Source organism: Antechinus flavipes, chromosome 6 (genome assembly GCF_016432865.1).
Source record: "Antechinus flavipes isolate AdamAnt ecotype Samford, QLD, Australia chromosome 6, AdamAnt_v2, whole genome shotgun sequence".
NCBI classification, from domain to species: Eukaryota; Metazoa; Chordata; class Mammalia; order Dasyuromorphia; family Dasyuridae; genus Antechinus; species Antechinus flavipes.
The window spans coordinates 931,489-956,819 of record NC_067403.1 but is presented as its reverse complement, the minus strand read 5'-3'; the positions used below and the strand labels follow the sequence as shown (position 1 = coordinate 956,819).

The window sequence follows — 25,331 nt, the reverse complement described above, 5'->3', positions numbered from 1 at the left end:
ATTCAAATAACAAGATCACTTCATGGGAATCACGATTTGCACTAATCAAGCCCTTGCTATAATTGGCAATAACTGATAACATCTCATCGAAAGTAGGTTGGGAATAGTATAAGAGTGAGGAAAGTGGGGCTGACTTTAGATTCTTACCACCAAAGCAGGTGCCCTACACAGAATAAGACCCTCTCCTGGGTATTATTTGGGGTACTATTATAGAGTGAATTCTTTCTTCTTTGGTCTCTTTTTTGTACCCCTAGTGGTTAACACAATGCCTGATGCACAGTAGACACTTCATAAATATTGATTATTTAATGGATTGATTAAGGGATTTAAGCAGAGACCAGGTGACCATTTTCAGGTGTGATTATAGGAATGATGCAGTTGTAGGCTAGTAACAAAGCATTCTGGACTTAGGGTAAGGATACCTCAGTTCAAATTTTATCTCGGATTCTTTAGTTATTTATTTATGCAAGCATAAAGAAATCACTTAACTTTTCAGAGTCTCACTGCCCTCGTTTATAAAATAGGAATAATGATATATTGATCACTTATATTACAAGACAAGTAAGGACAGAGCTTCACAAACCTTAAATTCCATAGACAGACATATAGCCAGATGTAAATAAATAACATGCATACATAGTCATATGTGATATATGTGTTTAATAAAACATATATGTATATACATGCAAGATATTATTTGGGGAATTACCCAGTCATTCAGTTCTAACAATGAGAAGCTAGGAAGTTATAAAAGAACAGGGGTTCTTTGGATTATCTCCTTTAGACTATACATGTGATTATGCTTTTTTCAACCCAAAGTTCCATTAGTACAAATTATTTTGAGTTTTTTCCCCTTGACTGAAAGCTCTCTCAGTGCTTCATGAATCATCTCTCTAGCTAAGTAAATGTCAGCCTTCCTGCCTACTCTGATGAGTAAATGAAGACACCCTCACATTATCTAAAGGGGCACAAAAAAAAAAAAACAACCAAAAAAAAATTCCAACTGATTTGGGGAAGAAAATAAGCTGGAATGATAGTTGGCCGGGTGTACGCAGTCCCATGAACTGTGACCACTCACCGTCTGACCTTTGGGTTGATCATTTCTGCTCTGAGTCTATGACTTACTTACTGGCTATGTGACTTTAACCAAGTCATTTGATCTCTTTGGGTTTCTCCGGGTCCTGATTTCCTCACAGGGAAGTAGGTAGTTATTATTAATCCCATTTATGGAAGAGGAAATTGAGAGTTAGACAAATTAGATGACTTGCCCATGGTCACACAACTGACATCAGAATTGGGATTGGGATTAGAATCCAGATCTCCCAACTCTTCCCATACAAGGTGCTGCTTCTTTGGGCTGCCACAACTTATCTGAAGAATGAGGGCATTGAACCAGAAAATATCTCACAGAACGCGATTCAGAATGGAAAGGGCCTTCAGAGACTGTCTAATCCAACCATCTCATTTTATAAAGAGAGAAATGAGAGTTCCAAGGAAATCGATCTGTGCACACAGTGACAGAGATGTGGCTTGAACTCAGGACAACCAATCTTCCAGGTCCAAAACAACTCTAACATATCTGATAATGCTATTATTATCATACTTAATATTCCAAGAAGTCTGCCTTTCAACTGTTGAGACAATCAATCAAAAAGCCACGATTTCACAGTCTCCTATGTTAGATGTCATGATGGGAGAGATAGACAAAGATAAGGAATCTTGGCTTTAGGAGGTGTGCAATCTGGTTGAATTTTTACAATACTTTAAGTACTGTAGACACTCCAAGAATGTGGAATTTTCTCATAGCTCCTGCCTTTCCTCTAAAATCCTACTTTGATGCTCATGCTATGCACCTGTGTGTCTCTAAGGCTATAGGAGTGAAATTCAGGTCTCCACCATGCTAGAAAGGAGTGACGTACTGCCCTGGCAATGATTATTTCTGCTTTCCAAGGCCTTACGTAGGAAAGCACAAAAGGGTCACTTTACCAGTAGGCTAGTCAACTGGAAATTAATTCTTTGTCTATGGTCATTCCTGAAACAAAGGAAATATATAGAATGGGATTTCATTCCTTCAAAATGACTTCACTTCTCTAAGAGAAGCAGATTGGTGGGAAAAGGCACAGGGTTTTAATAATCACATTAAAAAAAAAAACATTAACAGAGCACTTTTGAGATTCTTGTGTAACAAAAATAAAACAGACATTTTATTGCAGGGTGGGAGTTGTGTGATGGGAGTTGTGTGATTTCACAGTTTTATCATCAAGGAAACCAGAAGAAAAAAGGAAATCAAAGCTAAATGGAAGGATTGTTCACAGGGTCTCAATGGGAAGGCAAATAAAAGAATTGATAGATTATTCAATTTTTATTATGCAACCAAAGCAAAAAAACATTATTTCACTGGCCATCTTCTATTGTAATGGTCATGATATAAATTTGCAAAAATAATCAAAATGTATGTATCAATATCTGTTATAGAAGATAAAGATATTAAGAAATACTGCTACGAATTTGAAGATTCTCCCAATTAAATCAAGACATATTTTGATGACTGGTGATTTCACTGCAAAGATGAAGGGTAGTGTGACAATAAATGTTAGAAAATGCATTTAAGGAGTAAGAAAAGAGAGGTGAGAGTGTTGGAGTATTCACAGGACTCTCACATATATCAATAAACCAATTAATCTATCTATAGCTATAGCACATATCTACAAATGCAGATATATCAAGATCTTGTGGAAGATGTTGAACATAGCAAGCTACATAACAATAATATAATATAACAACATAACAAACAAAACTTGAAATCTATGAGATATTTATAGGAAATAACTGATTAGTAATGTGGAAGTCATTTATGAATCAATTGTATAAATCAATCAGTCAAACAAATAGTCAAAATCAATTTCAACAAGAATAAAGAAAAAACATATGAGATGTAATTGAGACAATTTCAACCTGATCCATTTAAATTAAATGTTGAACTAGGAAATGGGTGGAAGAACATACATTGATATGGTTTAGAGCCATTATGAAGTTTAAAATATAGAAATCAAGAGCTATAATAAGAAGGCCCCAAAAGGCTCAGGAGATTAATTTGGTTCAGCAAAGATTTGACTTCTTTGCCAAGCAGAGCAATATAATAGACAAGAGAAACACTGGTATAGAAATAAACTTGTTTATAAAATCTGACAGAGAAGGAAATTGAAGAAAGCTTTAGGAGTATCCAATTAATTAAAACTAACTCAAGAACATTTAAGGATGAAATCAGAAAGACAACAAATGGATCACAAAATGGGAAAGATCTACAAAGACTTTTATAACAAAAACTTTGAGAACACCATTGAACTACGACTTTGAATTATGATTTCACAATTCTAGATGTTTCACAGAAATAAGTCAAAAAGACACTGAAGAAAACCAAGACAGATAAAGTGATAGAGGAAAGGAAACCTACCATCACTACCATTTAATGATTGAGTAACTATAGGCAAACTCATTTCCCCTTTCTGGCATCTACTTTCCTCCTCTATAAAAAGAAGACAATAATACTTAAGCAATCTTAGTCCTTATTGTCCATTGTAGTCTGTCAGCCTTAAAGTTTTGTAGAAATAAAATGCTTATATTGCAATCTTGAATCTCTGGTGGCAGGACCAAAATACTGCAGAACTTTGCTAAACAAAAGGGGAATAGTGATGAGGAGGGAGAGAGTGATGAGGGAGAGGTTAGGAAGAAATGGAGAGGGTAAAGAGGGAGTGAGAAGAAAAAAGATAGGCAGGGTAAGGAGGGAATGAGAGAAAGAATGGAAAAGATGATGAAGAAATGTAAGGAGAAAATAGTGGAGAGGATGAGGAGGAAGAAGAGATGGATGAGGGGGAGAGAAGGAAGGATTGGAGAGGATGACGAGGAAGGGATTCAGAGGCTGAGGAGGGAAGAGAGGAAGAAGGGATGGAGAGGATGAGAAAGGGAGTGAAGAAGAAGGGATGGAGAGGATGAAGAGGGAGAGAGGAAGAAGGGGTGCAGAGGGTGAGGAGGGAGTGAGAAGAAAAAAGATAGGCAGGGTAAGGAGGGAATGAGACGGAAGAGATGGAAAAGATAATGAAGAAATGTAAGGAGGAAATAGTGGAGAGGATGAGGAGGAAGAAGAGATGGATGAGGGGGAGAGAGAAGGAAGGATTGGAGAGGATGAGGAGGAAGGGATTCAGAGACTGAGGAGGGAAGGGAGGAAGAAGGGATGGAGAGGATGAGGAGGAAGAAGAAATGGATGAGGGGGAGAGAGAAGGAAGATTGGAGAGGATGAGGAGGAAGGGATTCGGAGACTGAGGAGGGAGAGAGGAAGAAGGGATGGAGAGGAGGAGGAGGAAGAAGAGATGGATGAGGGGGAGAGAAGGAAGGATTGGAGAGGATGAGGAGGAAGGGATTCAGACGCTAGGAGGGAGAGAGGAAGAAGGGATAGAGAGGAGGAGGAGGAAGAAGAGATGGATGAGGGGGAGAGAAGGAAGGATGGAGAGGATGAGGAGGAAGGGATTCAGAGGCTGAGGAGGGAGAGAGGAAGAAGGGATGGAGAGGAGGAGGAGGAAGAAGAGATGGATGAGGGGGAGAGAAGGAAGGATTGGAGAGGATGAGGAGGAAGGGATTCAGAGGCTGAGGAGGGAAGAGAGGAAGAAGGGATGGAGAGGATGAGGAGGAAGAAGAAATGGATGAGGGGGAGAGAGAAGGAAGATTGGAGAGGATGAGGAGGAAGGGATTCGGAGACTGAGGAGGGAGAGAGGAAGAAGGGATGGAGAGGATGAGAAAGGGAGTGAAGAAGGGATGGAGAGGATGAAGAGGGAGAAAGGAAGAAGGGATGGAGAGGATGAGGAGGAAGAAGAAATGGATGAGGGGGAGAGAGAAGGAAGGATTGGAGAGGATGAGGAGGAAGGGATTCGGAGACTGAGGAGGGAGAGAGGAAGAAAGGATGGAGAGGAGGAGGAGGAAGAAGAAATGGATGAGGGGGAGAGAGAAGGAAGGATTGGAGAGGATGAGGAGGAAGGGATTCAGAGGCTGAGGAGGGAGAGAGGAAGAAGGGATGGAGAGGAGGAGGAGGAAGAAGAGATGAATGAGGGGGAGAGAAGGAAGGATTGGAGAGGATGAGGAGGAAGGGATTCAGAGGCTGAGGAGGGAGAGAGGAAGAAGGGATGGAGAGGAGGAGGAGGAAGAAGAGATGGATGAGGGGGAGAGAAGGAAGATTGGAGAGGATGAGGAGGAAGGGATTCAGAGGCTGAGGAGGGAGAGAGGAAGAAGGGATGGAGAGGAGGAGGAGGAAGAAGAGATGGATGAGGGGGAGAGAAGGAAGGATTGGAGAGGATGAGGAGGAAGGGATTCAGAGGCTGAGGAGGGAAGAGAGGAAGAAGGGATGGAGAGGATGAGGAGAAGAAGAAATGGATGAGGGGGAGAGAGAAGGAAGATTGGAGAGGATGAGGAGGAAGGGATTCGGAGACTGAGGAGGGAGAGAGGAAGAAGGGATGGAGAGGATGAGAAAGGGAGTGAAGAAAGGATGGAGAGGATGAAGAGGGAGAGAGGAAGAAGGGATGGAGAGGATGAGGAGGAAGAAGAAATGGATGAGGGGGAGAGAGAAGGAAGGATTGGAGAGGATGAGGAGGAAGGGATTCGGAGACTGAGGAGGGAGAGAGGAAGAAAGGATGGAGAGGAGGAGGAGGAAGAAGAAATGGATGAGGGGGAGAGAGAAGGAAGGATTGGAGAGGATGAGGAGGAAGGGATTCAGAGGCTGAGGAGGGAGAGAGGAAGAAGGGATGGAGAGGAGGAGGAGGAAGAAGAGATGGATGAGGGGAGAGAAGGAAGGATTGGAGAGATGAGGAGGAAGGGATTCAGAGGCTGAGGAGGGAGAGAGGAAGAAGGGATGGAGAGGAGGAGGAGGAAGAAGAGATGGATGAGGGGGAGAGAAGGAAGATTGGAGAGGATGAGGAGGAAGGGATTCAGAGGCTGAGGAGGGAGAGAGGAAGAAGGGATGGAGAGGAGGAGGAGAAGAAGAGATGGATGAGGGGGAGAGAAGGAAGGATTGGAGAGGATGAGGAGGAAGGGATTCAGAGGCTGAGGAGGGAGAGAGAAGAAGGGATGGAGAGGATGAGGAGGAAGAAGAAATGGATGAGGGGGAGAGAGAAGGAAGATTGGAGAGGATGAGGAGGAAGGGATTCGGAGACTGAGGAGGGAGAGAGGAAGAAGGGATGGAGAGGATGAGAAAGGGAGTGAAGAAGGGATGGAGAGGATGAAGAGGGAGAAAGGAAGAAGGGATGAGAGGATGAGGAGGAAGAAGAAATGGATGAGGGGGAGAGAGAAGGAAGGATTGGAGAGGATGAGGAGGAAGGGATTCAGAGGCTGAGGAGGGAGAGAGGAAGAAGGGATGGAGAGGAGGAGGAGGAAGAAGAGATGGATGAGGGGGAGAGAAGGAAGGATTGGAGAGGATGAGGAGGAAGGGATTCGGAGTCTGAGGAGGGAGAGAGGAAGAAGGGATGGAGAGGAGGAGAGGAAGAAGAGATGGATGAGGGGGAGAGAAGGAAGATTGAGAGGATGAGGAGGAAGGGATTCGGAGACTGAGGAGGGAGAGAGGAAGAAGGGATGGAGAGGAGGAGGAGGAAGAAGAGATGGATGAGGGGGAGAGAAGGAAGGATTGGAGAGGATGAGGAGGAAGGGATTTGGAGACTGAGGAGGGAGAGAGGAAGAAGGGATGGAGAGGAGGAGGAGGAAGAAGAGATGGATGAGGGGGAGAGAAGGAAGGATTGGAGAGGATGAGGAGGAAGGGATTCAGAGGCTGAGGAGGGAGAGAGGAAGAAGGGATGGAGAGGAGGAGGAGGAGGACGCAGCGCAGCGGACCGAGCAGGGCGGAACGCGTTGGGCTCCTGGGCTCCAGAACCTGCTTCCACCAGGGGACCATCCTGCCCGGTTCCCCTGACTGGGGTCGGCTCCGAGGCTCGGAGAGCCTTCCACTCCTCTCCAGACTAATTAACTTAGTTCCATGGAACTTAGCCTCTGAGCGCAAGCTCGTCAGCGGGGAGGCTTGGCGGTCAGAACAGGGGGAGGGGAGGCAGAGCCGTCTCGGGGCTGAGCCGAGTCCCTATTGGCAGAGCCGGGACCAGCCAGCCTACGGCCCCCGGGGCCTCTGGGCTACTATGGGGCAGCCAGGCTGATCTCTGGGCTGCCCTAGGCTCCAGTTCTCAGCCAATCCCACCCTCGGAAGCAGTGTGGAGGGAGGGGCCACGAGAGAACCGTCGGCGAATCAGAAAGTTTTGCCCAGCGCTGACTCGAGCTTCTGAAGTTGTCGACTGCCAGGTCACTGAGTGGCGGAGGCGAAGGGAGGGGGCGGGGCTTAGTCTGACGGACCGCCGGCTCGGCCTCCCGGCACGCGGCGCTCTGAGACTGTGTCCCGCAGGCGGGCTCGGAACGGCACGTGGGACGGGGCGGGGAGGGGCGGGGTCTCCGAGCGCTTATACTTCTCGCCGCCAGCCAGCTCCGGCCACTCTGCGCTCGGCTGCGGCCCTGAGACCTCCGGCGGCTGCTCCCTCTGCTCCCGGGGCTGCGGCCGGTCGCGTGCGGCCCCTAAGCTCGGGCTCCGGAGCCGGCGGGAGGGCCGGGCTCCCCGGGGGCGCCTCCAGCTGGGCTGGTAAGTTTCGTCCCGCGGGGGGAGGCGGCGCGCTCTTGGCTCCCTCTAGCTCCCGCCCCCCGGCCGGGGCACTCAGGCTCGCCCCCCACCCCCTTACAGGCGTCCTGAGCGCAGTCCGGCCCCGGGACCGCCGCCTCGGAGCTGGCAGTGACCTTAAGGATCCCTCTGTATCCTTGGGCTGAGCGCAGGGCTTGGCACGCCCCAGGTGCTGCCCAAGTGCTTGTTGCCTCGCGGAGGGTTTGCCAGGGATGCCCAGGACACTTTGGAAATTGTGACTCCCTCCCCCGAAGGGCATCGCTTGCGACTCCGCCTGAGGGTTGTCCGGCCTCCGGGGGGAAAGGGCTCCCCCAGCAGGGCCGCCCACCCCAAGGCACCCTCTGCACCTTGGGAAGGGGTCAGGGGCTCCCCCAGCAGGGCCGCCCACCCCAAGGCGCCCTCTGCACCTTGGGAAGGGGTCAGGGGCTCCCCCAGCAGGCTCCCCCGGCCCCCAAGGCACCCTCTGCACCTTGGGAAGGGGTCAGGGGCTCCCCCAGCAGGGCCCCCCACCCCAAGGCACCCTCTGCACCTTGGGAAGGGGTCAGGGGCTCCCCCAGCAGGGCCGCCCACCCTAAGGCACCCTCTGCACCTTGGGAAGGGGTCAGGGGCTCCCCCGGCCCCCAAGGCACCCTCTGCACCTTGGGAAGGGGTCAGGGGCTCCCCCAGCAGGGCCCCCCACCCTAAGGCACCCTCTGCACCTTGGGAAGGGGTCAGGGGCTCCCCCAGCAGGCTCCCCCGGCCCCCAAGGTACCCTCTGCACCTTGGGAAGGGGTCAGGGGCTCCCCCAGCAGGGCCCCCCACCCTAAGGCACCCTCTGCACCTTGGGAAGGGGTCAGGGGCTCCCCCAGCAGGGCCCCCCACCCCAAGGCACCCTCTGCACCTTGGGAAGGGGTCAGGGGCTCCCCCGGCCCCCAAGGCACCCTCTGCACCTTGGGAAGGGGTCAGGGCACAAGGGGGCAGCAATCTCTCCCAGGAGGGCGCACCCCTTCCCCAAGGCATCCTCGGCCCTTTGGAAGCTGTTCTTGGCTTCTCTGCTGCTCTGGTGGACCCCACCCCCATCCTGCTTCGCCCCCCCCCCCCATCAGGATCGCAGAAAGAGCAGAAGGTGCGACTAGGTAGAGCTTTGGCCATTTCTCAGCCCTTTGATCTGGGTGCCCTTTAGCTACGGGAGAGAGTGGCAGGAGGGGGGAGCTCCCTGGCTACTTGTCGTGGAAGCAACGGTGGTCCTGGTCTAGGAGGAACGGAGAAACTGGCAGCAGGTGCTAGCTGGGAGCTTAACCCTGGGGTACCCCAAAGAACCCTCCTGGGAGCCTCTCTCCCCAACTTCCTGCAAGTTTACCCTGGATGTAAGGTTGCTTTATGGGTTTTGCTTTGCCTCTTTTCTCCCCCTTGGATTGTAAGCTCCAAGAGGGAAGTCTGTCCTTTGCCTCTTTGCATCCCAGCACTTTGCCACCGGCCCCAGTAATGCTTTAAAAACTGCTTGTTGAATGAATTGGTGCTGAATTTTCCAGAGTGGGGGAGATAATAGCAGCACTCATTCTCCTATCTGTAAACCCAGTGATGTGGAACTTCACTGGCCCTGAATCCTCTAAGCAGTAGCGGAGGAGGTTATCCTGTATTTTCTCTCCATGGCCTTTCTTTTCAGGTCTCCCCTCCTCCAGCATTTGGAATGAGAGTGTCTGCAGGGCTTTCTCCCTATTCTGTCTTCTCCTTTTCAGGTTTTTCTGGATGTTTAAGCTGAAGCTGAACTGTTTTCTCTTAGCTTCCTACCTGCACACTGGGCCTCAGAAGCCCGGGCACCCTCAAGCATTGCTAGGTGCTATTCCTGCTTTGTCAGGGATGGTTTAGAGTTTCATTGGGTTGACTTTTTTCCATGAGAAAGCTTCTGCTTTGGTGGGGGAAGGGGAGTGAGAGGGCATCCAAGCAGTGGAAAGCCCCGCCTTTGGGATGGAAGCCTGAGGATTTCTTTCCCGCCTGTCACTGGCAGGTCCCTGTGTTACCTGGTCATTCATTTCCTTGGGTGGTCCCTGTAGCTCTAATTTTATGTTTCAGTGATCAGAAGATCCTTGTTTATCAGGAATGCTCTCTTTTGGTCTATGGCTCTGATTCAAAGGATCACCGATTTTAGGAAATCGAGCTTGTAGAGGTAGTTTGCTCCAGCAGAGCCAGATTTGAAAACCAGATCCTGACTGCAAATCTGTGCTATTTGATTTGTTTGGATTTTTCTCATTTCTTTCACTCCACCTCACCCTTACTTCATATATTCTTGGCTTTTATCAACTGGGGCAAATAGTTTTCTCTCCAGGCCAGAAAGTCTTGAAGCTCTTTCCGATTCAGAGGGTCTCCTTTTTTGGACCCCTGTGAGTGCCATTTGGTTTGTCATGTCCTGTCCCCTGTCTAAGCTCTTAATACTTGAAGGCAAAAATAAGCTCCTGGGAGCTACCAAGGACATTGTAACCTTTTCTCAGGCAGAAACAAGTTAGAGATCAGGGCACAAGTGCGCCAACCTGGTCATTGCGAGGCCCCTCAGAATTTCCAAAATAGCCTGCCAAAGGGGGTCTCCCAGATGGGGCTTTTGTCCCTTGCCCACCGTGCTGTGGGCTGTCAGTAAGTTCTCCCTAACTTGTAACTGAGAAGAAACTGATAGCAGCAATCCTATATCTATTATCTTCAATTTTCAGGTGAGTTGAAAGTGGCCTGGTGATTTCCTGGGGAAGATTTTCACCCCTCTGCCTCTCTGCCTAGTGCTGGCCAGGTTGGAGGCAGGATTTCTGCCTCCTCGGGACTAGCCTCGGGAAGTCACAGACTTCTCACTGGCTGGGCCTCTGGTAAGGATGTCTTCAGCCAGGCTGTGTGGGGCATCTCCAGTCTTTCTCCCTACGCAGGATGGGCATTTGGGGTTAGCTCGGTCCTCGGCTCTTTGCTCTAAATCTCCATGAGTCACCAATTTAATTTTTTAAAGATCATAAATTTAAGTGTAGGCCACAGTGTTTTCAGTCAGTGTCCTGTTTGATATGGAATAAAATATATATGACAGAAATGTATTCTGGTTCAGGGTTAACACAGACACTTCTTTCTGAGTGTTGTTCTGCGCACACTACTTCACCTCTGTCTCCCTCAGTTTTCTCATCTGTAGAATGGAGATAATAGTAGTGTCTATCTCCCAAGCTGCTGTGAGGATAGCATGAGATAATAATATTAGCATAAAGCCTGGAACAGAGTAAGCACCGTAGTATTCTCTGTATTGTCTCTGTTCTTGCCCTCTTAGTTCATCTTTCACGCCTTAGGGAAGGTGCATCTCCTGTCTGCAATTCATTTTCCTCGTCTGTAGGGAAGGGGGTTGGGCTCAAGAGGAAGTTCTCCACCACACCAGAACCAGGTGGATTTGCCATTTAGATGCAGCGTGTTAAGAAAACGAAGGAGAAATTAGCTTGGAAAAAGAGCGGAGCCAGATTACACATTCACATTTAGCACGTTAGCCATCAAAGGCCCACGTGTCAGGCTTAGAGATTGAAGGGCACGGATTCTTTCTGTTTTGAAAATCCTGGGTGGATCTGTGTGAACAAGCTCGTTAACGGGTGCACGCCTGCTTGTCGATCCTGAGTCTCTGACCTTTGAAGCATAGGTGGCCTCTGGGTAACTCTTGGATTTCCAGCTGATATCCTCTGGCCCAGAGAAGTTAGAACTGTTGGGTTTTCTACTGAGGAATACAAAGGGCGACAAACCCAAGCCATCTTTGGATGTGATTAGGTCTGATAAGCATAAATACAGGAAGGGTGGGACTCTGGGGTGTTCATTAATCCGTCTCTCATTGTTACTGTGTGAGTCCCTTTATCCACCTGGAGTGAAGGGGCTGAAATAATCAGCCTGTATTAGGGAGTTAGTTGGAAGAAGATGGTTTTGTTGCTTGTGGTGTCTGTCTCTTTGTGACCCCATTTGGGGTTCTCTTGACAAAGATGGTGGCATGGTGCCTTAATCCCCCAGCTCATTTTCCAGATGAGGAAACCGAGGCAGACAGAATTAAGTGACTTGGCCAGGGTCACACAACGAGTGTCTGAGGCCAGATTTGAAAGAAAAGCCGTAGTCCCAGCCTTCGTGGAGCGGGTATTGCAGTAGTGCTAGCTCATTTTTCTCCTTCTTTATGAAAGTCCCATTCTGGCACTCATTTGGGCCTTTTTAGAAGAGGAATCTTTGAGCTGTTCCTTCTGCATGCTGTGGGCCGTTTAAAGCTGGACTCACAGCGCACATTCCAGCCGGATTAGACTGTGAGCCTGTATTCGGAACACCGACTCCTCCCTCCATGTGGGCTAGCCAGATCTTATCCCCAAGAGCCAGAGTGTGTAGTGAAAAGAGGGTTGGGTTTGGACCCAGAGCACCAGGGGTCACTTCCTGGCTCAATCATCAGGAATTAAAGCTCCACTGTGGTCTTGGAAACTAGGGGAGGTGATTGGCCTTAGAGTCACAGACTTGAACTCAGGTCTTCCTCTCAGGTGCTCTCCTATCCACGACTCTATGCTGACCTTCCTGGCTTACAAAATGAGAGAGAAGGGGCAGCTAGGTGGTGCAGGGGATAGAGCCCCAGCCCTGACCTCAGGAAGACTGAGTTCAAATCTGGTCTCAGACACTTCCTAGCTGTGTGATCTTGGGCAAGTCACTTAACCCCATTTGCCTCAGGGGGGAAAAAAAAGGACAAATGAAAGAGAAGTGAATCATTAAGGGAGGGGACTGGAAGCCAAGTGTTCTGGTTCCAGGTGGAATCGTACCACCCATGGGCGATTGCTGGGAACATCGCCACTCGTCTTTGCTGGGGTGGGCAGTGACTCCGCCAGTGCCATGCTCACGGCTTATTTTTATCTTCCAAACAGCTGGGCGCATGTTTTCTGAAATTCTCTGCTTAGTAAATATAGTTGAACGTTGATTTGTGCAGCCGCCGTTTCTGCACGGGGCTGACATTTTTCCAGGACTCGAAGCCCTTTAAAGGCCCTAAATAGCTTCTTCCCTCAGGGTCCAGGTTTGGCCTCCAGTTGGTCCCTTTAAATACTAGTCCTGGGTACACGGAGTGATTTTCCATTGTTGTTAATAGGAGCAGGAGGAGTATTTTCTAGAATGAAGTGAACTTCTCTGCATGGCGGTCCCACCCAAGGGGACAGGTTCCCATTGGAAGGAGGGGGCATTGGGGACAGTTTTCCATGTTCTTGTTGTGGTGGAAACTCCTCAGGGCCGAGGGAGGGTCAGCTCCATCCTAGCGACATGGTCAAGTAGCCTTTGAGGAAGCTGCCATCCAGCGCTCTCTGGCTCTTCCCTTCTGTGCTCTTGTGCTGGGGGCCCCACAATGAGCATTGAATTTAGTTCGATGACCTCCCTTTGAGGCCAGCCCCTGTGCCCAAAGACCCGGCGTTCAGCCTCTGGGCCAGTTTCTTCCACTGAGCAATAAGGTGGTTGGACTGGATGATGCTGGGTCCAGTTCCATTGGGATCTGTGATACTGAGTGACCAGAACATAGGGTGACCGTGTCATCCCTCCCCCCGCTCAATAAACTCCAGGGTCTCCGTGATTCAACATGAACCCCCCTCTTTGGCTCTTCACAAGGTGCCTTTTCTACCTTTCCAGTCTTTTCACACTTTATACCTTTACACACTTGACTATCTAGCGACACCGGCCTTGCTCCTGGCACTCCTATCTCCAGAATCCATGCCTCTTCCCGCTCTGTCCCCCGTCCCCGGATTATTCTTCCTCCCTCCCTCCCTCTCCCTCCTGGCTTCCCCCAGGACTCTGCTCGGCTCCCCCTTCTGCAAGAAGCTTTCCCAGGTTCCCTTCATGCTCTGAGATGACCAGCCATTCACAGCATTTTATCTTGTCTTGACGTGGCTGTTTGTTTCCACTAGACTGCGATCCTTGGAGTGTCTTTTTCTCTGTATCCCCAGCATGTGACACACTGCCTGGCACATCGAGCATGCTTAGGGTGAAATTCCGTGATGGCAAATTCAGCTTTGTTTTATAAATAAGCTGTTCTGGCGATCGTGGATACGTATGGCTGCCTGGATTTCTCTTTAAAAGGGGGCACAAACTTCCGCTGGAACAGGAGGAGGGGGGACCGTGGTTTTGTCCGACTTAGAGACGTGTTTGTCTGTTTCAGGTAGCATGGAGCCTGAGCCGTCTCCACCGAGCCCATCTCACCCCCAACCACAGGTTGGCCGGTCCCAGCTCAATGCGGCAGCTTCCTCAGCGCAAGGAGATGAGGCTAGAGATCAGCGCCATCTGCCGTCCTCATCACCACCGGCCGCTCCGGCTGCTGGACGGCCCACTGGCCCCGAGAGAGGAGAGAAAAATGGTGAGAACAGATGGAAAACCCCATCTAAACTGATCAGGTTTTTGTCTTAAGCATCTTCCCTTACTCGGAAGTTTTCCCTTCTGTTTTTCCCTTGTGCAAATGTACTTCTCGGAACCCTTCTCTGCGTTGTAGGATGGGAGCTCACTAATTTGGAAAATTAGCCCATGTCATTGCCACTGGGCACAGAAATGGCAGCAGGACTGTGGGTTTGCACGGACTTTACGACTGACGTTGGAGAGTTGTGTACCATAGCCTGGTCTCATATGAGAAAGTGGCTCTGAAGAGGGGTAGTGATTGGTCTTGGTGACGTAGGTACCAGGATTTGAACCCAAGGTCCCTGCTGCCATATTCAGTGGGTCACCAAGACAGCTTGCCTTCTGCGACGGGAACTTCGACCCCTGGAAAACCTACTTCTTAATCCAGAGGAGTGCCCCTTTGAGGGGCCGATTGCCAGGTCTGTGGTGGGCTGGCTTGGTGGTTTTCAGAGATCATGCTGCCCTGCATGTAGGGCCTCCTCCCTTCCTGAAGAATAATTATGATAAATACAACATGTCCCAAAAGTCTTAGTGCCGCCGGAGGCTTGAACAGCTTGACATCCTCTGGGTCAGCAGGGCATCCCCTATTGCTCAGAGGTCTCCTCTCTCCACCCTGGTGTGCGTAGACCCCCATCATCTCACCCCTGGATTATTACTATAACTTTACTGTTACAGTAACAGTAAGATTATTACTGTAATCAGGTACTTTTCCTGCTAAAATCTCTTCTGCTCTAGTCTGCCCCCTGCTCAATGACCACATTGAAGCTCAGGATGGCCCTGAAACTTTGGGGACCCCTGATTGTTGTGGAAGTCGAGAAAGAAGCATCGAATGTCCTTGACAGCTCTGAAGTGTGATGTAAACATTTGAAACATGCTGAATTTGGAGTCGGAGAGCCCAGGTCTGAGTCCCAGGCGACACCTTGGGACAAACATTTCCTTTCCCTGTGGCTGAAAAGTAGATGTAAAGAGCCTTTGGTGATAACCCGCCCATGCTATGAAACTTTGAGGCTTGAAAAATGCCAGCCCCACAGTTTGGGGAAGTTGGGACTGCTGGTCCCTCTCTGTGATCGCATCCAGAAATTGGGGCTGAGGGGTCCTTGCCCTCGGTCACACAGCTAAATCCCGGAGAGCTCAGTCTCGAGATCTCTCTGAGTTATTGAGGATGGAAGGAGATGATAAGAAAACACAGCTACTCCTCCCCCACTGCTGAAGTCCAGTCCTCATTCGTTCATTCCCTATGGTCCAGATCTTTAACAGCCTCCTGGCGGCCCTTCCTGCCTCCGCCACTCCTCCAGCCTCTACTCTGTCACTACAGGGATTTTCCTTCAGGGCAGAGTTGACTCTCCTGCCTTCCATTTTGCCTCTAGGTTAGAATAAAAAGTCCTCTGTCCTTTAAAGCTCCACAGTCTTGCTGTATCTTCCAGTTGGAGTGCTGGCCTTCTGGCTATGCCGAACTCAAGATCAACCTGTCTTGTTGGTCACATCCAGCTCCTCGTGACTTTGTTTGGGATTTTCTTGGCAGATTCTGGAGGGATGGGCCATTTCCTTCTCCAGCTCATTTTGCAAATGAGGAAACTGAGACAGACTGAAGTGCCCTGCTCAGGGTCACACAGCGGCTAGTGAGTGTGGAAGACAGTTCCACCTCCTTGCCTGGAAAACCTTCTCTTTCCTTCCCTGTGCCTCAGAGTCCTTCTCTTCCTTTTTGTTGAAATCCAGTTCCTTCTTCTTTTGTGTCATCACATTAAACTCAACTCTCACTCTACGTCTCCCTCTAACAAAGACAGTTCTTGAGAGTTAAACATATCATCTTCCCACGTAGGGATGGCAACATCTTAATCTTTAAAAAATCCTTTGTTTTTTCTTCTCTTTATACGTTCTAATGCTTCTCTTGAGTTCTGGGTCTGAAGATCAGATTTTCTGTTCAGCTCTGCTCTTTTCATCCAAAACAATTGAAAACCTCGTATTTCATTGAATGTCCATCTTTCCCCTGAATCCCGGCTTTTCCTGAAGCCTTTCCTGACCTCCCTCCTGACTACCTCCCATCTAGCTCCTTCGCTTGTAGGGATATGGATTCGTTTTATGTAGCATGTATTTTCACATGTACTCGTCCCCCTCACCAGACTAGCGTGAAAGCCTGGTCCCAATAGGGATTGTTTGGTGCTTAACTCCTCAGCACCTGGTCCATACCAGGTACTTCATGCATGCTTATTGAAGAACTTTGTGAGTGAGCAGCCAGCCAGCAGGGGCAGCTTCATCCCCCCCCTTGTTTGAGCCTTCAGGCTGCAAGATGAGATGCTGAAGGTAGGGCCTGAGTCTCACCGAAGAGGGTCTCTCTGCCTTTGGGATGGACTCAGATTGCCTTTGTCACAGAAGCTCAAGGGCCCCCCCCCCCTTGTCTCTTGTGTATCATCTGGGGTCCGAGAGCTGTTGTCCCAGCTGGGCTGTTTTGGGAGAAGGGAGCCGCTGCTCCTGGTTTGGGCAGGCCTTCACCAGTTGAGTTGCAGGGTCCCCCTTTAAAGTTCTCACCCTCCCATGATGCCCTACAGTCAGGCAGCCAGTCATCATGGGGGCAGCTCCAGAAGCACGCCCTCCTTTTCTGAGCGGTCACCTGGGACTGAGATCAGGGAACCGCGGCGACCAGCTATCTCAGTCGGAAGGTCTCCTGGCCCGCACGAGGGGCCAAGCCTCATTGTCGGGCCAGCAGATCTCAAGGAATTGTTGATTGCCGTTTCCAGGGAGCACAGGAGGCCATTGCTGAGGCCATTTGGGGGAGTGCCAAAGCACTGAGAATAAAGGAATAGAGACTTCAGAGCTCATCCCGGCTAGTCCCTTCATTTTGGAAGGGTAGGTGACTTGTTTTACAGGTTTACTCAGATAATTAAATATGAAGGCTAGGATTTGAACTCAGATCTTTTCATCTTACATTCAGTGTTCTTTTTCCTTTCCCAGCCTTCTCTGTCAGAGGACCAAGGTAGACTGGTGGTCTACCACAACTGACTTGAAATTCATGGAGATGGTTATAAAAGTAATAACACTTTTAATGAAGCACAGATTATGGTTAGAGAGGACTTTGCATATAGTCATTCGATGCTCGCAGCTCATAGTCCATATCCTTGATGGAGCCGCCACAACTGCCAGTCAAATATCCAGTGACATTGCTCTGTTGTGTGTAATGCACCAGGGATGAATCCTTTTAACTTGATTTAAAAAAAACCATTTGTGCACAGTAGTAGTTCTGTGTGTATGAAAAGCAGGAAAGAAGCAAGAAGGGGGAGAGAGAAAGTGAGAGATGGAGAGAGAGAGACGTGGAGAAAGAGAAACAGAGGTGGGGGAGGGGGCAGAAGGAGCAGAATAGGAGTGTAGGGGTTTTAAAGGTCCAAGAGACTTAACATCTCCACTTCCACCCCAGCCAGAGCTCACTAGAACTTTTCTGCCTCTCACTTTGCTCCTCTGTGAAATATAAGTTGCGGGTAGTCTTGGGACGGGCTTTCTCACTCCTCAGGTGAGGGCTGCTATGACCCTAACAGGCAAGTGCCCGGATGGGGTGGGGTGCTCAGAGTAATGGCTTTTGTTCAAGTGGGTCTTGCCGGTCCCAAATTGCTGTGATTACCAGCTTTCTCATAGTTGATTTTCCCAACAGTTCTGTGAGGTGAGGCAGGATTATCTCCCTCTCTTACAGAGGAAGAAATCAAACTTAGAAAAATCAAGTGACTTTCAGAGGCTTAATCCATCAGAAAGCTTAATTGAGAATATTTCTGCAGGGAAGGGGAAGCCTTTGGGCTGCACTCACCATGAGTGGGTTCTAAAGCAGTGTCCTTCAGAGATCGGGTTTTCCTAAGTGCCCAGCAAATGGAGGAACCAGAAATCAGGGAAGCTCTTTCACGGGGTCCACTCAGCCCCATACAGCTTGGTGCTCGCAGCTGGGAGGCGCTCTCCTGGAGTGGCGTTAGGGACGGGGCTGATCTTTGCACAATGAAAGCACAGGAACATGGCCTTTCACTTCGGATCCCCAGTTACTTTATCTGACGAGTGTGAGTGTGAGGGGGAGGAAATCCTGGGTTTAGGAAAAAGGAATGAGCGGAGGCAAGGAGCTAGGAAAGCTTGGCTGGCAAGTGCCCTTCTTGGCTGGAATATAAACGAAATCGGTGAGAAGGAATAGTATGAGATTAGGGACCTCGCTGCTAAGGAACCACCTTAGGAGTGTTAACAGATACAAACAGATACAGCATTTATTAAACACCTCCTGGGTGCAGTAGACTATGATGGCCTCGTTAAAATACAACACCTGCCTTCCTGGACTGTAGGCAGAAGACAACTCCCTCAGAGTAAAAAGTTTCTTTTTACTTCTTCCCTTCCCTCCTTCCTTTCTTCCTTCTTTCTTTCTTTTTCTCTCTCTTCCTACTTGCTTTTCTTTTGTCTGTATCCCCAGCGACTGCCACATAATGGGCACTTCATAATGTTTGCTAATCATCTGACAATTGAAATGAAACAAGTCTCCTCTCCTGGGCCCCAAGTCCCTGCTGGCCCCTAGGGAGCTTTGGGGGTCAGGCTAAGGATTGGGATTTTACTCGGTAGTGACGTAATTGCCGACATTTGTGCAGTACCTCAAGCTCTACAAAACCCTTTTCGCATGTTCTCCCATTTGAGAGTCACAACAATCTCACGTGATAGGTGCTGTTATTGTCCCCATTGTACAAATGAGGAAACTGAGGCTGACAGTCACACAACCAATGGATGGCTGAGGTAGGATTTCAGTTCAGAGCTTTGTGTCACCAAGACTCCTTCGCTTGTAGGGATGTGGATTCGTTTTATGTTCACATAGCATGTATTTTCACATTTATAGGGAGCCATAAAAAAAAGTGATCAGAGCTGCGGCCTTTTGTGTCAGAGCCTCTTCTGGCAGCAGTGCCAAGGCACAGGGGAGGCAGGGAGGCCTCTTAGGAGGCTGTGGAGGCAGCATAGTGAGCACCTGTACTGGGGTGGTGACAGCAGAAATAGCAAGGGGGGGAGGATGCTGGGGAGGGCAAGCAAGGACTGGCTCGGTGACCACGAGTCGGGGGCAAGGGAAGTGGCCGAGGCATTTCCAAGGTATACGCACTGGAGACTGCATGAATTAAGGAGCCGCTGGTGGAAAGGGGGGGTCAGAAGCAGGTTCCGGGCGGGGAAGATGGTAAGAAGGATGATTGGGGACAGTTTTTCGGCTCCAGTAGGAAATCCTGGGACAGTATCCGGTGGTACTTGCCCAGAGGCATCTGACGCTCAGGGGGAGGCTCAGGGAAGTTTTTTGGGGGAAGAGCATCTTGCCTGGCTCTTGAAGGGAATTTACCTGGCAGAATGAACATCAGAAGAGGAAGTGGGGCAGCAGTTAAACCACAGGGAGCAGGTTGAGCAGAGGCTTGGGGGGAAACCGCAGCAACCCCAGAGTCCTTCAGTGGTCAAAGCAGGATGTGGATGCAAGAGATTCGAGGAGCGAAGTTTTTCTCTAATCAGTTGCCCCCTGCCAACCAAACTTCTAAGCAGGGCCGGACTCCCTGATATCTGGAGGAGCCCAGTGTAAGCGAGCCTTTGCCATGGGCATGTCTTGTTTCTGTTCTGAGTGAAAAATAATGAGACTGGTTTCCTCTGTGGCTTGTGGAAGGAAATCTGTTTGGTTGGTCCGTGGTCAGTGTTGCACACTCTCCTGATCCCTCCCTATCAGTTGGAGAGGATCGGCTGTTCCTACAGAAAGGCGGGAAATGGGCCTCAGTCTTTCAAACCATACGCTGCATATTGCTCAGCACCTCGTGGACTTTAGCAGAGATTAATTACATGTTGGGGCACAGAGATATTGCAAATAAGTAGTTAGATGCTTTAATGGGAGAAGGTGAAATTTGCCCGTCATCCCACGTGGTAAAAGCACTTTATAAATTGCCTAAAATAAAAGCACGGCTACCTCTTCAGTCTTTATTTTATTTGCAGTGTCCTTTCGGGGAGTCCCGTCGATCCCTTTGTGTTTCATTCATGCAGGTGACGGCCATCATCTGCCTGCCAGCAGGGCCATGTTGCTGAGAATTCTGGCCTCCAAAAGCCTCGTTGTAGGATTCCATCTCTGCCAAATTCAGTTCCTTATGACCTTATGTGGGAGGTCATTTCCTCCTGCATTGGGTTGATTGGAACACCAGAATTTTGGCAAATAGAAGAAGCCAGATCAACATTTGTCTCCTCTTAATTCTTCCTTAAATTGTCTTTTTTTAAGTTGCTTATTAACCTTGCGAGACATGAACTCAGTTTTTCTGACTCTAGGCCCAGTGCTCCATGCACTAAGTCACCTACCTGTCTTCATCATCATATATACATACATACACACATATACACTTAATATAATTATATTATATATATTTATATTTCTCATATGTACATATACATACACACACCAAAATACACTGAGAAGTCTAAATACACACATGTATGGAACACATGCACACACGTAATAGATGCTTCCACCCAAACATGAGCATGTTTTTGAAAGTTATTCTTGTGTTTTCTTGCTTTGGGGTAGGTGGGAAGGCATGTGCTAGACTATTTTCTTTTGATCGACCAAACAGAGGTAACGGTCCCTCTGACCTTGATCGCGTAACACACAGGTCCCCCGAGCCCAGATGCCAGGTCTGCCATTGGCCGGCGGGCCGTACGCACGGGAGCCGTTAGCTTCCTGTCTCCAACAAGTTGGGTAACGTTGGGAACAGTAATGAAAGTGCTTTGTAAACCTCTAAAGGGCCTCACGAGTCAGTGATTCGACGGCTTTAATTTACAGTAATCATTAAGGTTTATGAAGCAGCTTTATTATCATCATTATTAACCTATAGTTATTCAGCCCCTGCTTGTGCTTTGGAATAGAGGAAGATGTAAGATGCTCAAATCTCCTTTTTTTAATTTCCCTCGTGCCTGCTTCACAACCACCCTGGCTGGTAGTAGTGCGAGTCCCACCATTTGTGAGGAAATCAGAGTCAGGGCATTAAACGGACTGCCCACTGTCACACAGCTGGCGAGAGCTAGAACTGACCCCGCAGCCCAGGGCCCACTGGCTGCAGCCTCCAACAGGGAGGAATTTTATCAGGTGGCTCCAGGGCTCGAGCCACTAAAATCTGTGCAGAAGAAGGGCTTTGTACAGCGTGGGTCCCCAAATGCTCACTTAGCTGTCTTGTCAAGTCAACTGCATGGCTTCCTTTTCAAGATTAAAGTAGGAGTGTTTGAACTTAGCTCCCAGACAAATCCCTTTTCGTCCTTCCTGACTCCTTGCTTTGCTCATCAGCACAACAAGAGGGGCTCCAAGGCCCCATGGAGCTTAGCGGCTCCGAACCTCACACGGAACAATGCTAGGAGAACATGTGCTAAGTTTGGGGCAGCAGGGGTGGGAGGTAAAAAGTTCTTTTTTAAAAGTACTTTTAACAGATGGAGCCAATACTTTATGGTCTAGTAGCATGACTACATTAGGGACAGATTTTTCCAGATGGTGGAGAAGAATTAAAAGCACTTTACCTGGTCAATCTTAACCTTTCCCAGAGCCCCCACAGCACAGTACTCCATCCAAAAATGGGCCCACGCTACAAAAACAATGAGCCGCTTCTGCTGTTATAATCATTATAATTACTGTCACACAGAACTTCATAGTGTACCAGGTGATTTGCTGTACCTTCTTCAAGAGAGAAATTTTGACAGTGATTCTCTAGACAGTCAGGCCCATTTTACTGAATTCAATTTAAAAAATAAAAAAAATTATAGATTAAAGAGAATTTAGTAAACTATTAGGGGTGTGTGTGTGCGTGTATGTGTATGTACATGTGTATGTGTGTACATGTATGTACAAGAGAGAAAAATAGAGAGAGGCGGGAGAATTGCCTGTAAAATTGTTTTGGAACATTTTCCATGGAGCCAACATAGGCTTGACTTGTGAGGTCGTCCAGATGGATGATAAGTCCTTTCTTTTGGGGTAACTCTTTATAAAACTCACAAAGACTCAGGTGGAAGAGCCACAGGCAGCTTTTACTTTGAACTCGCCTTATGCAGGCACTAGACTAAAAATCAGGACTGCAAGGAAAGGCCTGAATAGCCCCCGCCCTTGAGGAGATCACTTCCCAGAGGGCAGGTAAGGCAGCAGGTGTTTCTGTACGGGATCTGTCCTACCGGACGAGGTCCTTGAAGCTGGGGGTCTCGCTGAAGGCGTCTGCTGAAACGCCTTGCGGTTCCTGAGCCCGGCTCACCCAGCCCACACCTGGTTCTCCAACTTGCCTGAGAAGGACTTTCAGAGCTCCTCGGGGGGTCCCCCAGCTCCCAAGGCCCCCATTCTGCTTCAGGATATCTGTCTTTTAGGAAAGCTTTTGCTCAGCTCCAGCCCCCACGTTTTGAAGAAGAGAAAGCCCGGGTCTACATAGGGTGTGACTTGGCCAGTCTCACTTTGAGTCTTTGCTAGGGAGGTCCTCTTGGGAACCCGGGGCTCCAGACTGCCCTTGCCTCGCTCTTCCCAATCCACCTGCTTCTCCCTGTGAGATCAGCGTGTCTCTTTAAAGATCTCAGCTCTGAAAATCAGCAGCAGGCTTTGAACGACCGTTGTGTGTTTTCAAAAAGACAGCCCCCTCCCAAGCAGCTTTGAAATGCTCTTTGTGCAGCGTGAGCACAATGGGGAAGAAAGCGCAGACTGCTGCCAAAGAGCTCGTCTTAAAAATTCCTCCTCCGTCCTTTCTGTGACTGTAGAGAAACCATTATTAAATAGTCTCCTCACACCCACACTGTATATGCCTTAGCCTTCTCTCATGGGGGGGGGGGGGGGGGGAGCCGCCATCAGCGGGCCACGAGGCACTTAGACCTTACGTGGGCCCAGCCATGGGCAGATTGTGTCTGGGGGGGCCGAGCCCTTGGGGGTTAGCAGAATCCCTGAACTACCAAATGTCCAAGCAGAAAGGACAGGGATGGAACGTGTTCTGATACTCTGAGAACAGAGACTGGAAGGGGCCTAGGGTCCTCCCTCTCCAAGTGAGGATCCGGACACTTAGCAGGCAATTTCCATTCCCCTTCTCCTTCAGTGCTTTACTCAGACACCCAAGTTTCTTCTTTGCATTTGTGTAGCGCTTCAGAAATTGCAGAGAGCTCCTGTGTGCTCTCATTTGATCTCCCAATCCTGTGAGACAGGTGAGAAAACTGAGGCACAGAGAGGCCAAATGATTTCATAGGATTTGAACTGGAGTCTTCCTCATTTCAATTAAACACTATCTACTTTGCCGTCTTTCAGCCTTTTCTTGTAAAGAGAGGGGATCGGATTTGATGGGCTTTGAGATCCCTTCTAAGGGTAAGTTTTCTTGTTCTTTTTAAAAATTAATTTTAACAGATTTATTTCTTCCCTCCCTCCGGCTCCTCCCCCAATAAGAAGTCAGGCACTATGGTCCCCCTTGTATGTGCAAGCTCTGATGACCACTTTTCCTTTGGGTTCCCCCTGCTCCCATCAGACCTCTGTTTTCTGGAGTGCTTCTGTACCCACCAGCTTCTGAGGCCCCTTCGCGTGTGTCCAACACTTGGCTCTTGACTGGCTGATGGCTGACCTCCTTTGTCCCATAGGCCCTTCTAGCCTACAGAGCTTGAGTCTTTTCACGGGGTCCCTGTCAGCATGCCAGCTTTCCGCTGGGTCCAGAGTATTCCAAGTAATGAAAGCCCTGAAGTGGTCGCATCATTTGAATTGTCACTGTGTCCTTCCACTAAGCTCTGACCATTGACCGCATCAGACATAATTGTGACTTCTGGAAGTATGAATTCAAGTACTCACAGCCATTTGAGGGGTCTCATTGTTTGTGCCTCTCGGGACCCCGCTGTTCTGGAACTTGGGAAACTTTGGGAATGAGAGTAGGAGGGCTCAGAAGCTGGGAAAGCACAGTGATACAATCAGATGACATTAAAAGCTATTAGAATGCCATTTCTGTTTTGTTATACAATGAACATAAAAAAGGTTTCCTTTTCTTTTCTTTTCTAAAGTACATTAGTGTGGCAGTGCTGGCTGCCCCACAGTAGGTGTTATGAATCAGTTCTTAGTAATTCCTCCCTCTTCCTCAGGAGCAATCTAGTCCCTGATACTTTAAGTGCTTAGCTTTGTTCTCATTTCTGTCCTCATCCCACTTCCTTCCTCCGTTTCCCTTTCTTGTTGTGAGTTCTATGAAGAGAAAATTCATTTCTTTATGTCCTTTTGAATGAATGACCCCAAGTCCTTTCTAGTGCTGACATTCTATGCCCAAAAAATACGTATTTGAAAAGATGTTCACGTATTGTATCTGGACCTCTTTCCTTTGCTCAAAAATCCTCAAAGCCTCTTTAGTGCTTCCTGAATAAAATGCAGGTTCTTCCTTTGCGGTCTTCTGCAGCCCAAAGCTCCCTTGCCTTTCTGGCCTCTGTGACCCCTTGGTTCTGGACAGTGCCGCCCATGCCAGCTGGTGCACTCTCAGCTCTCTCTGCCCATACCTCAAATACGGGCCTTCTTTACCCTGTGCACATCCCCTAAGGCCCAATTTGGATTCTCCCTCTCCAAGCTCCTCCTTCCTGCCACAGTCTCCCTGATGCATTTGTCCCAGGACGGTCATTCCTAGTTTGTCTCATTCCTAGTTTTTCAGGTTTTCCTCGAATGCTGGCCATGGTGCTGACCGTGTCACCCCAACCAACTGGCGTCTCCTAAGCTTCCCTTGCAAAGGTCAGCCTCAGTCCTCGTTATTACCCAGGGTGCCTGAAATGATGCGAGATACTTGCCAGTCATTGACAAAAGTGCTTCTCGTCCCAGAGTGCCATCACTGTGAACCTCGCTTCTCCGAGTGCCATCCACAAGCCTTCAGGAAGGCCAGACACAAATTGTTCCCCATACATGGGATGCTCCGGCTCTGCCACAGTGCTTTTTTGTCCCCTGTACCTAGAATGCTCTCGCCCTTCCTTTATCTTTTAGAGCTTAGGACTCCCTTCTTCTGGGTTCTCTCTTCCTCCAAGAGCCTTTCCAGATGATCCAGATGTTGGTTACCACTCCCCCAAATCCTTATGCACTTCTTGCAGAGCCCTGGTTTCTTTGTGTGTGAATGTGTCGTGTGCCAGCAGAATGTCAGTTCTGTGAAGGCAAGGGGAGGTCGGGGGCACAAGCCAGGAGGTGTATTATTAAATATCAAAACTAATATTTAATAGTAATAATAATAACAGCTTGAACTGGCATTAGAACTTTAAGGTTTGCAAAGGACTTTCAGTTAGAGGTATGAATTAACCCTGGGGCCCTAGCTCC

At 48.8% G+C, this 25,331-nt stretch overlaps 1 protein-coding gene across 2 annotated transcripts in view; it reads left to right on the top strand.

Annotated features, from left to right (window-relative positions):
- The first annotated feature begins 7,497 nt into the window (after positions 1-7,497).
- WFS1 (wolframin ER transmembrane glycoprotein) overlaps positions 7,498-25,331 on the top strand; it is a 43,918-nt gene continuing 26,084 nt past the window's right edge. The window contains exons 1-2 of one of the 2 annotated variants that reach the window (XM_051964227.1): positions 7,498-7,654; positions 13,831-14,021. In XM_051964227.1, the coding sequence (XP_051820187.1) occupies positions 13,832-14,021 (190 nt within the window). In that variant the 5' untranslated portion in view covers positions 7,498-7,654; position 13,831. Of the gene's footprint in view, positions 7,655-13,826; positions 14,022-25,331 lie in introns of both variants that reach the window. The other variant, XM_051964226.1, reaches the window with a different exon arrangement.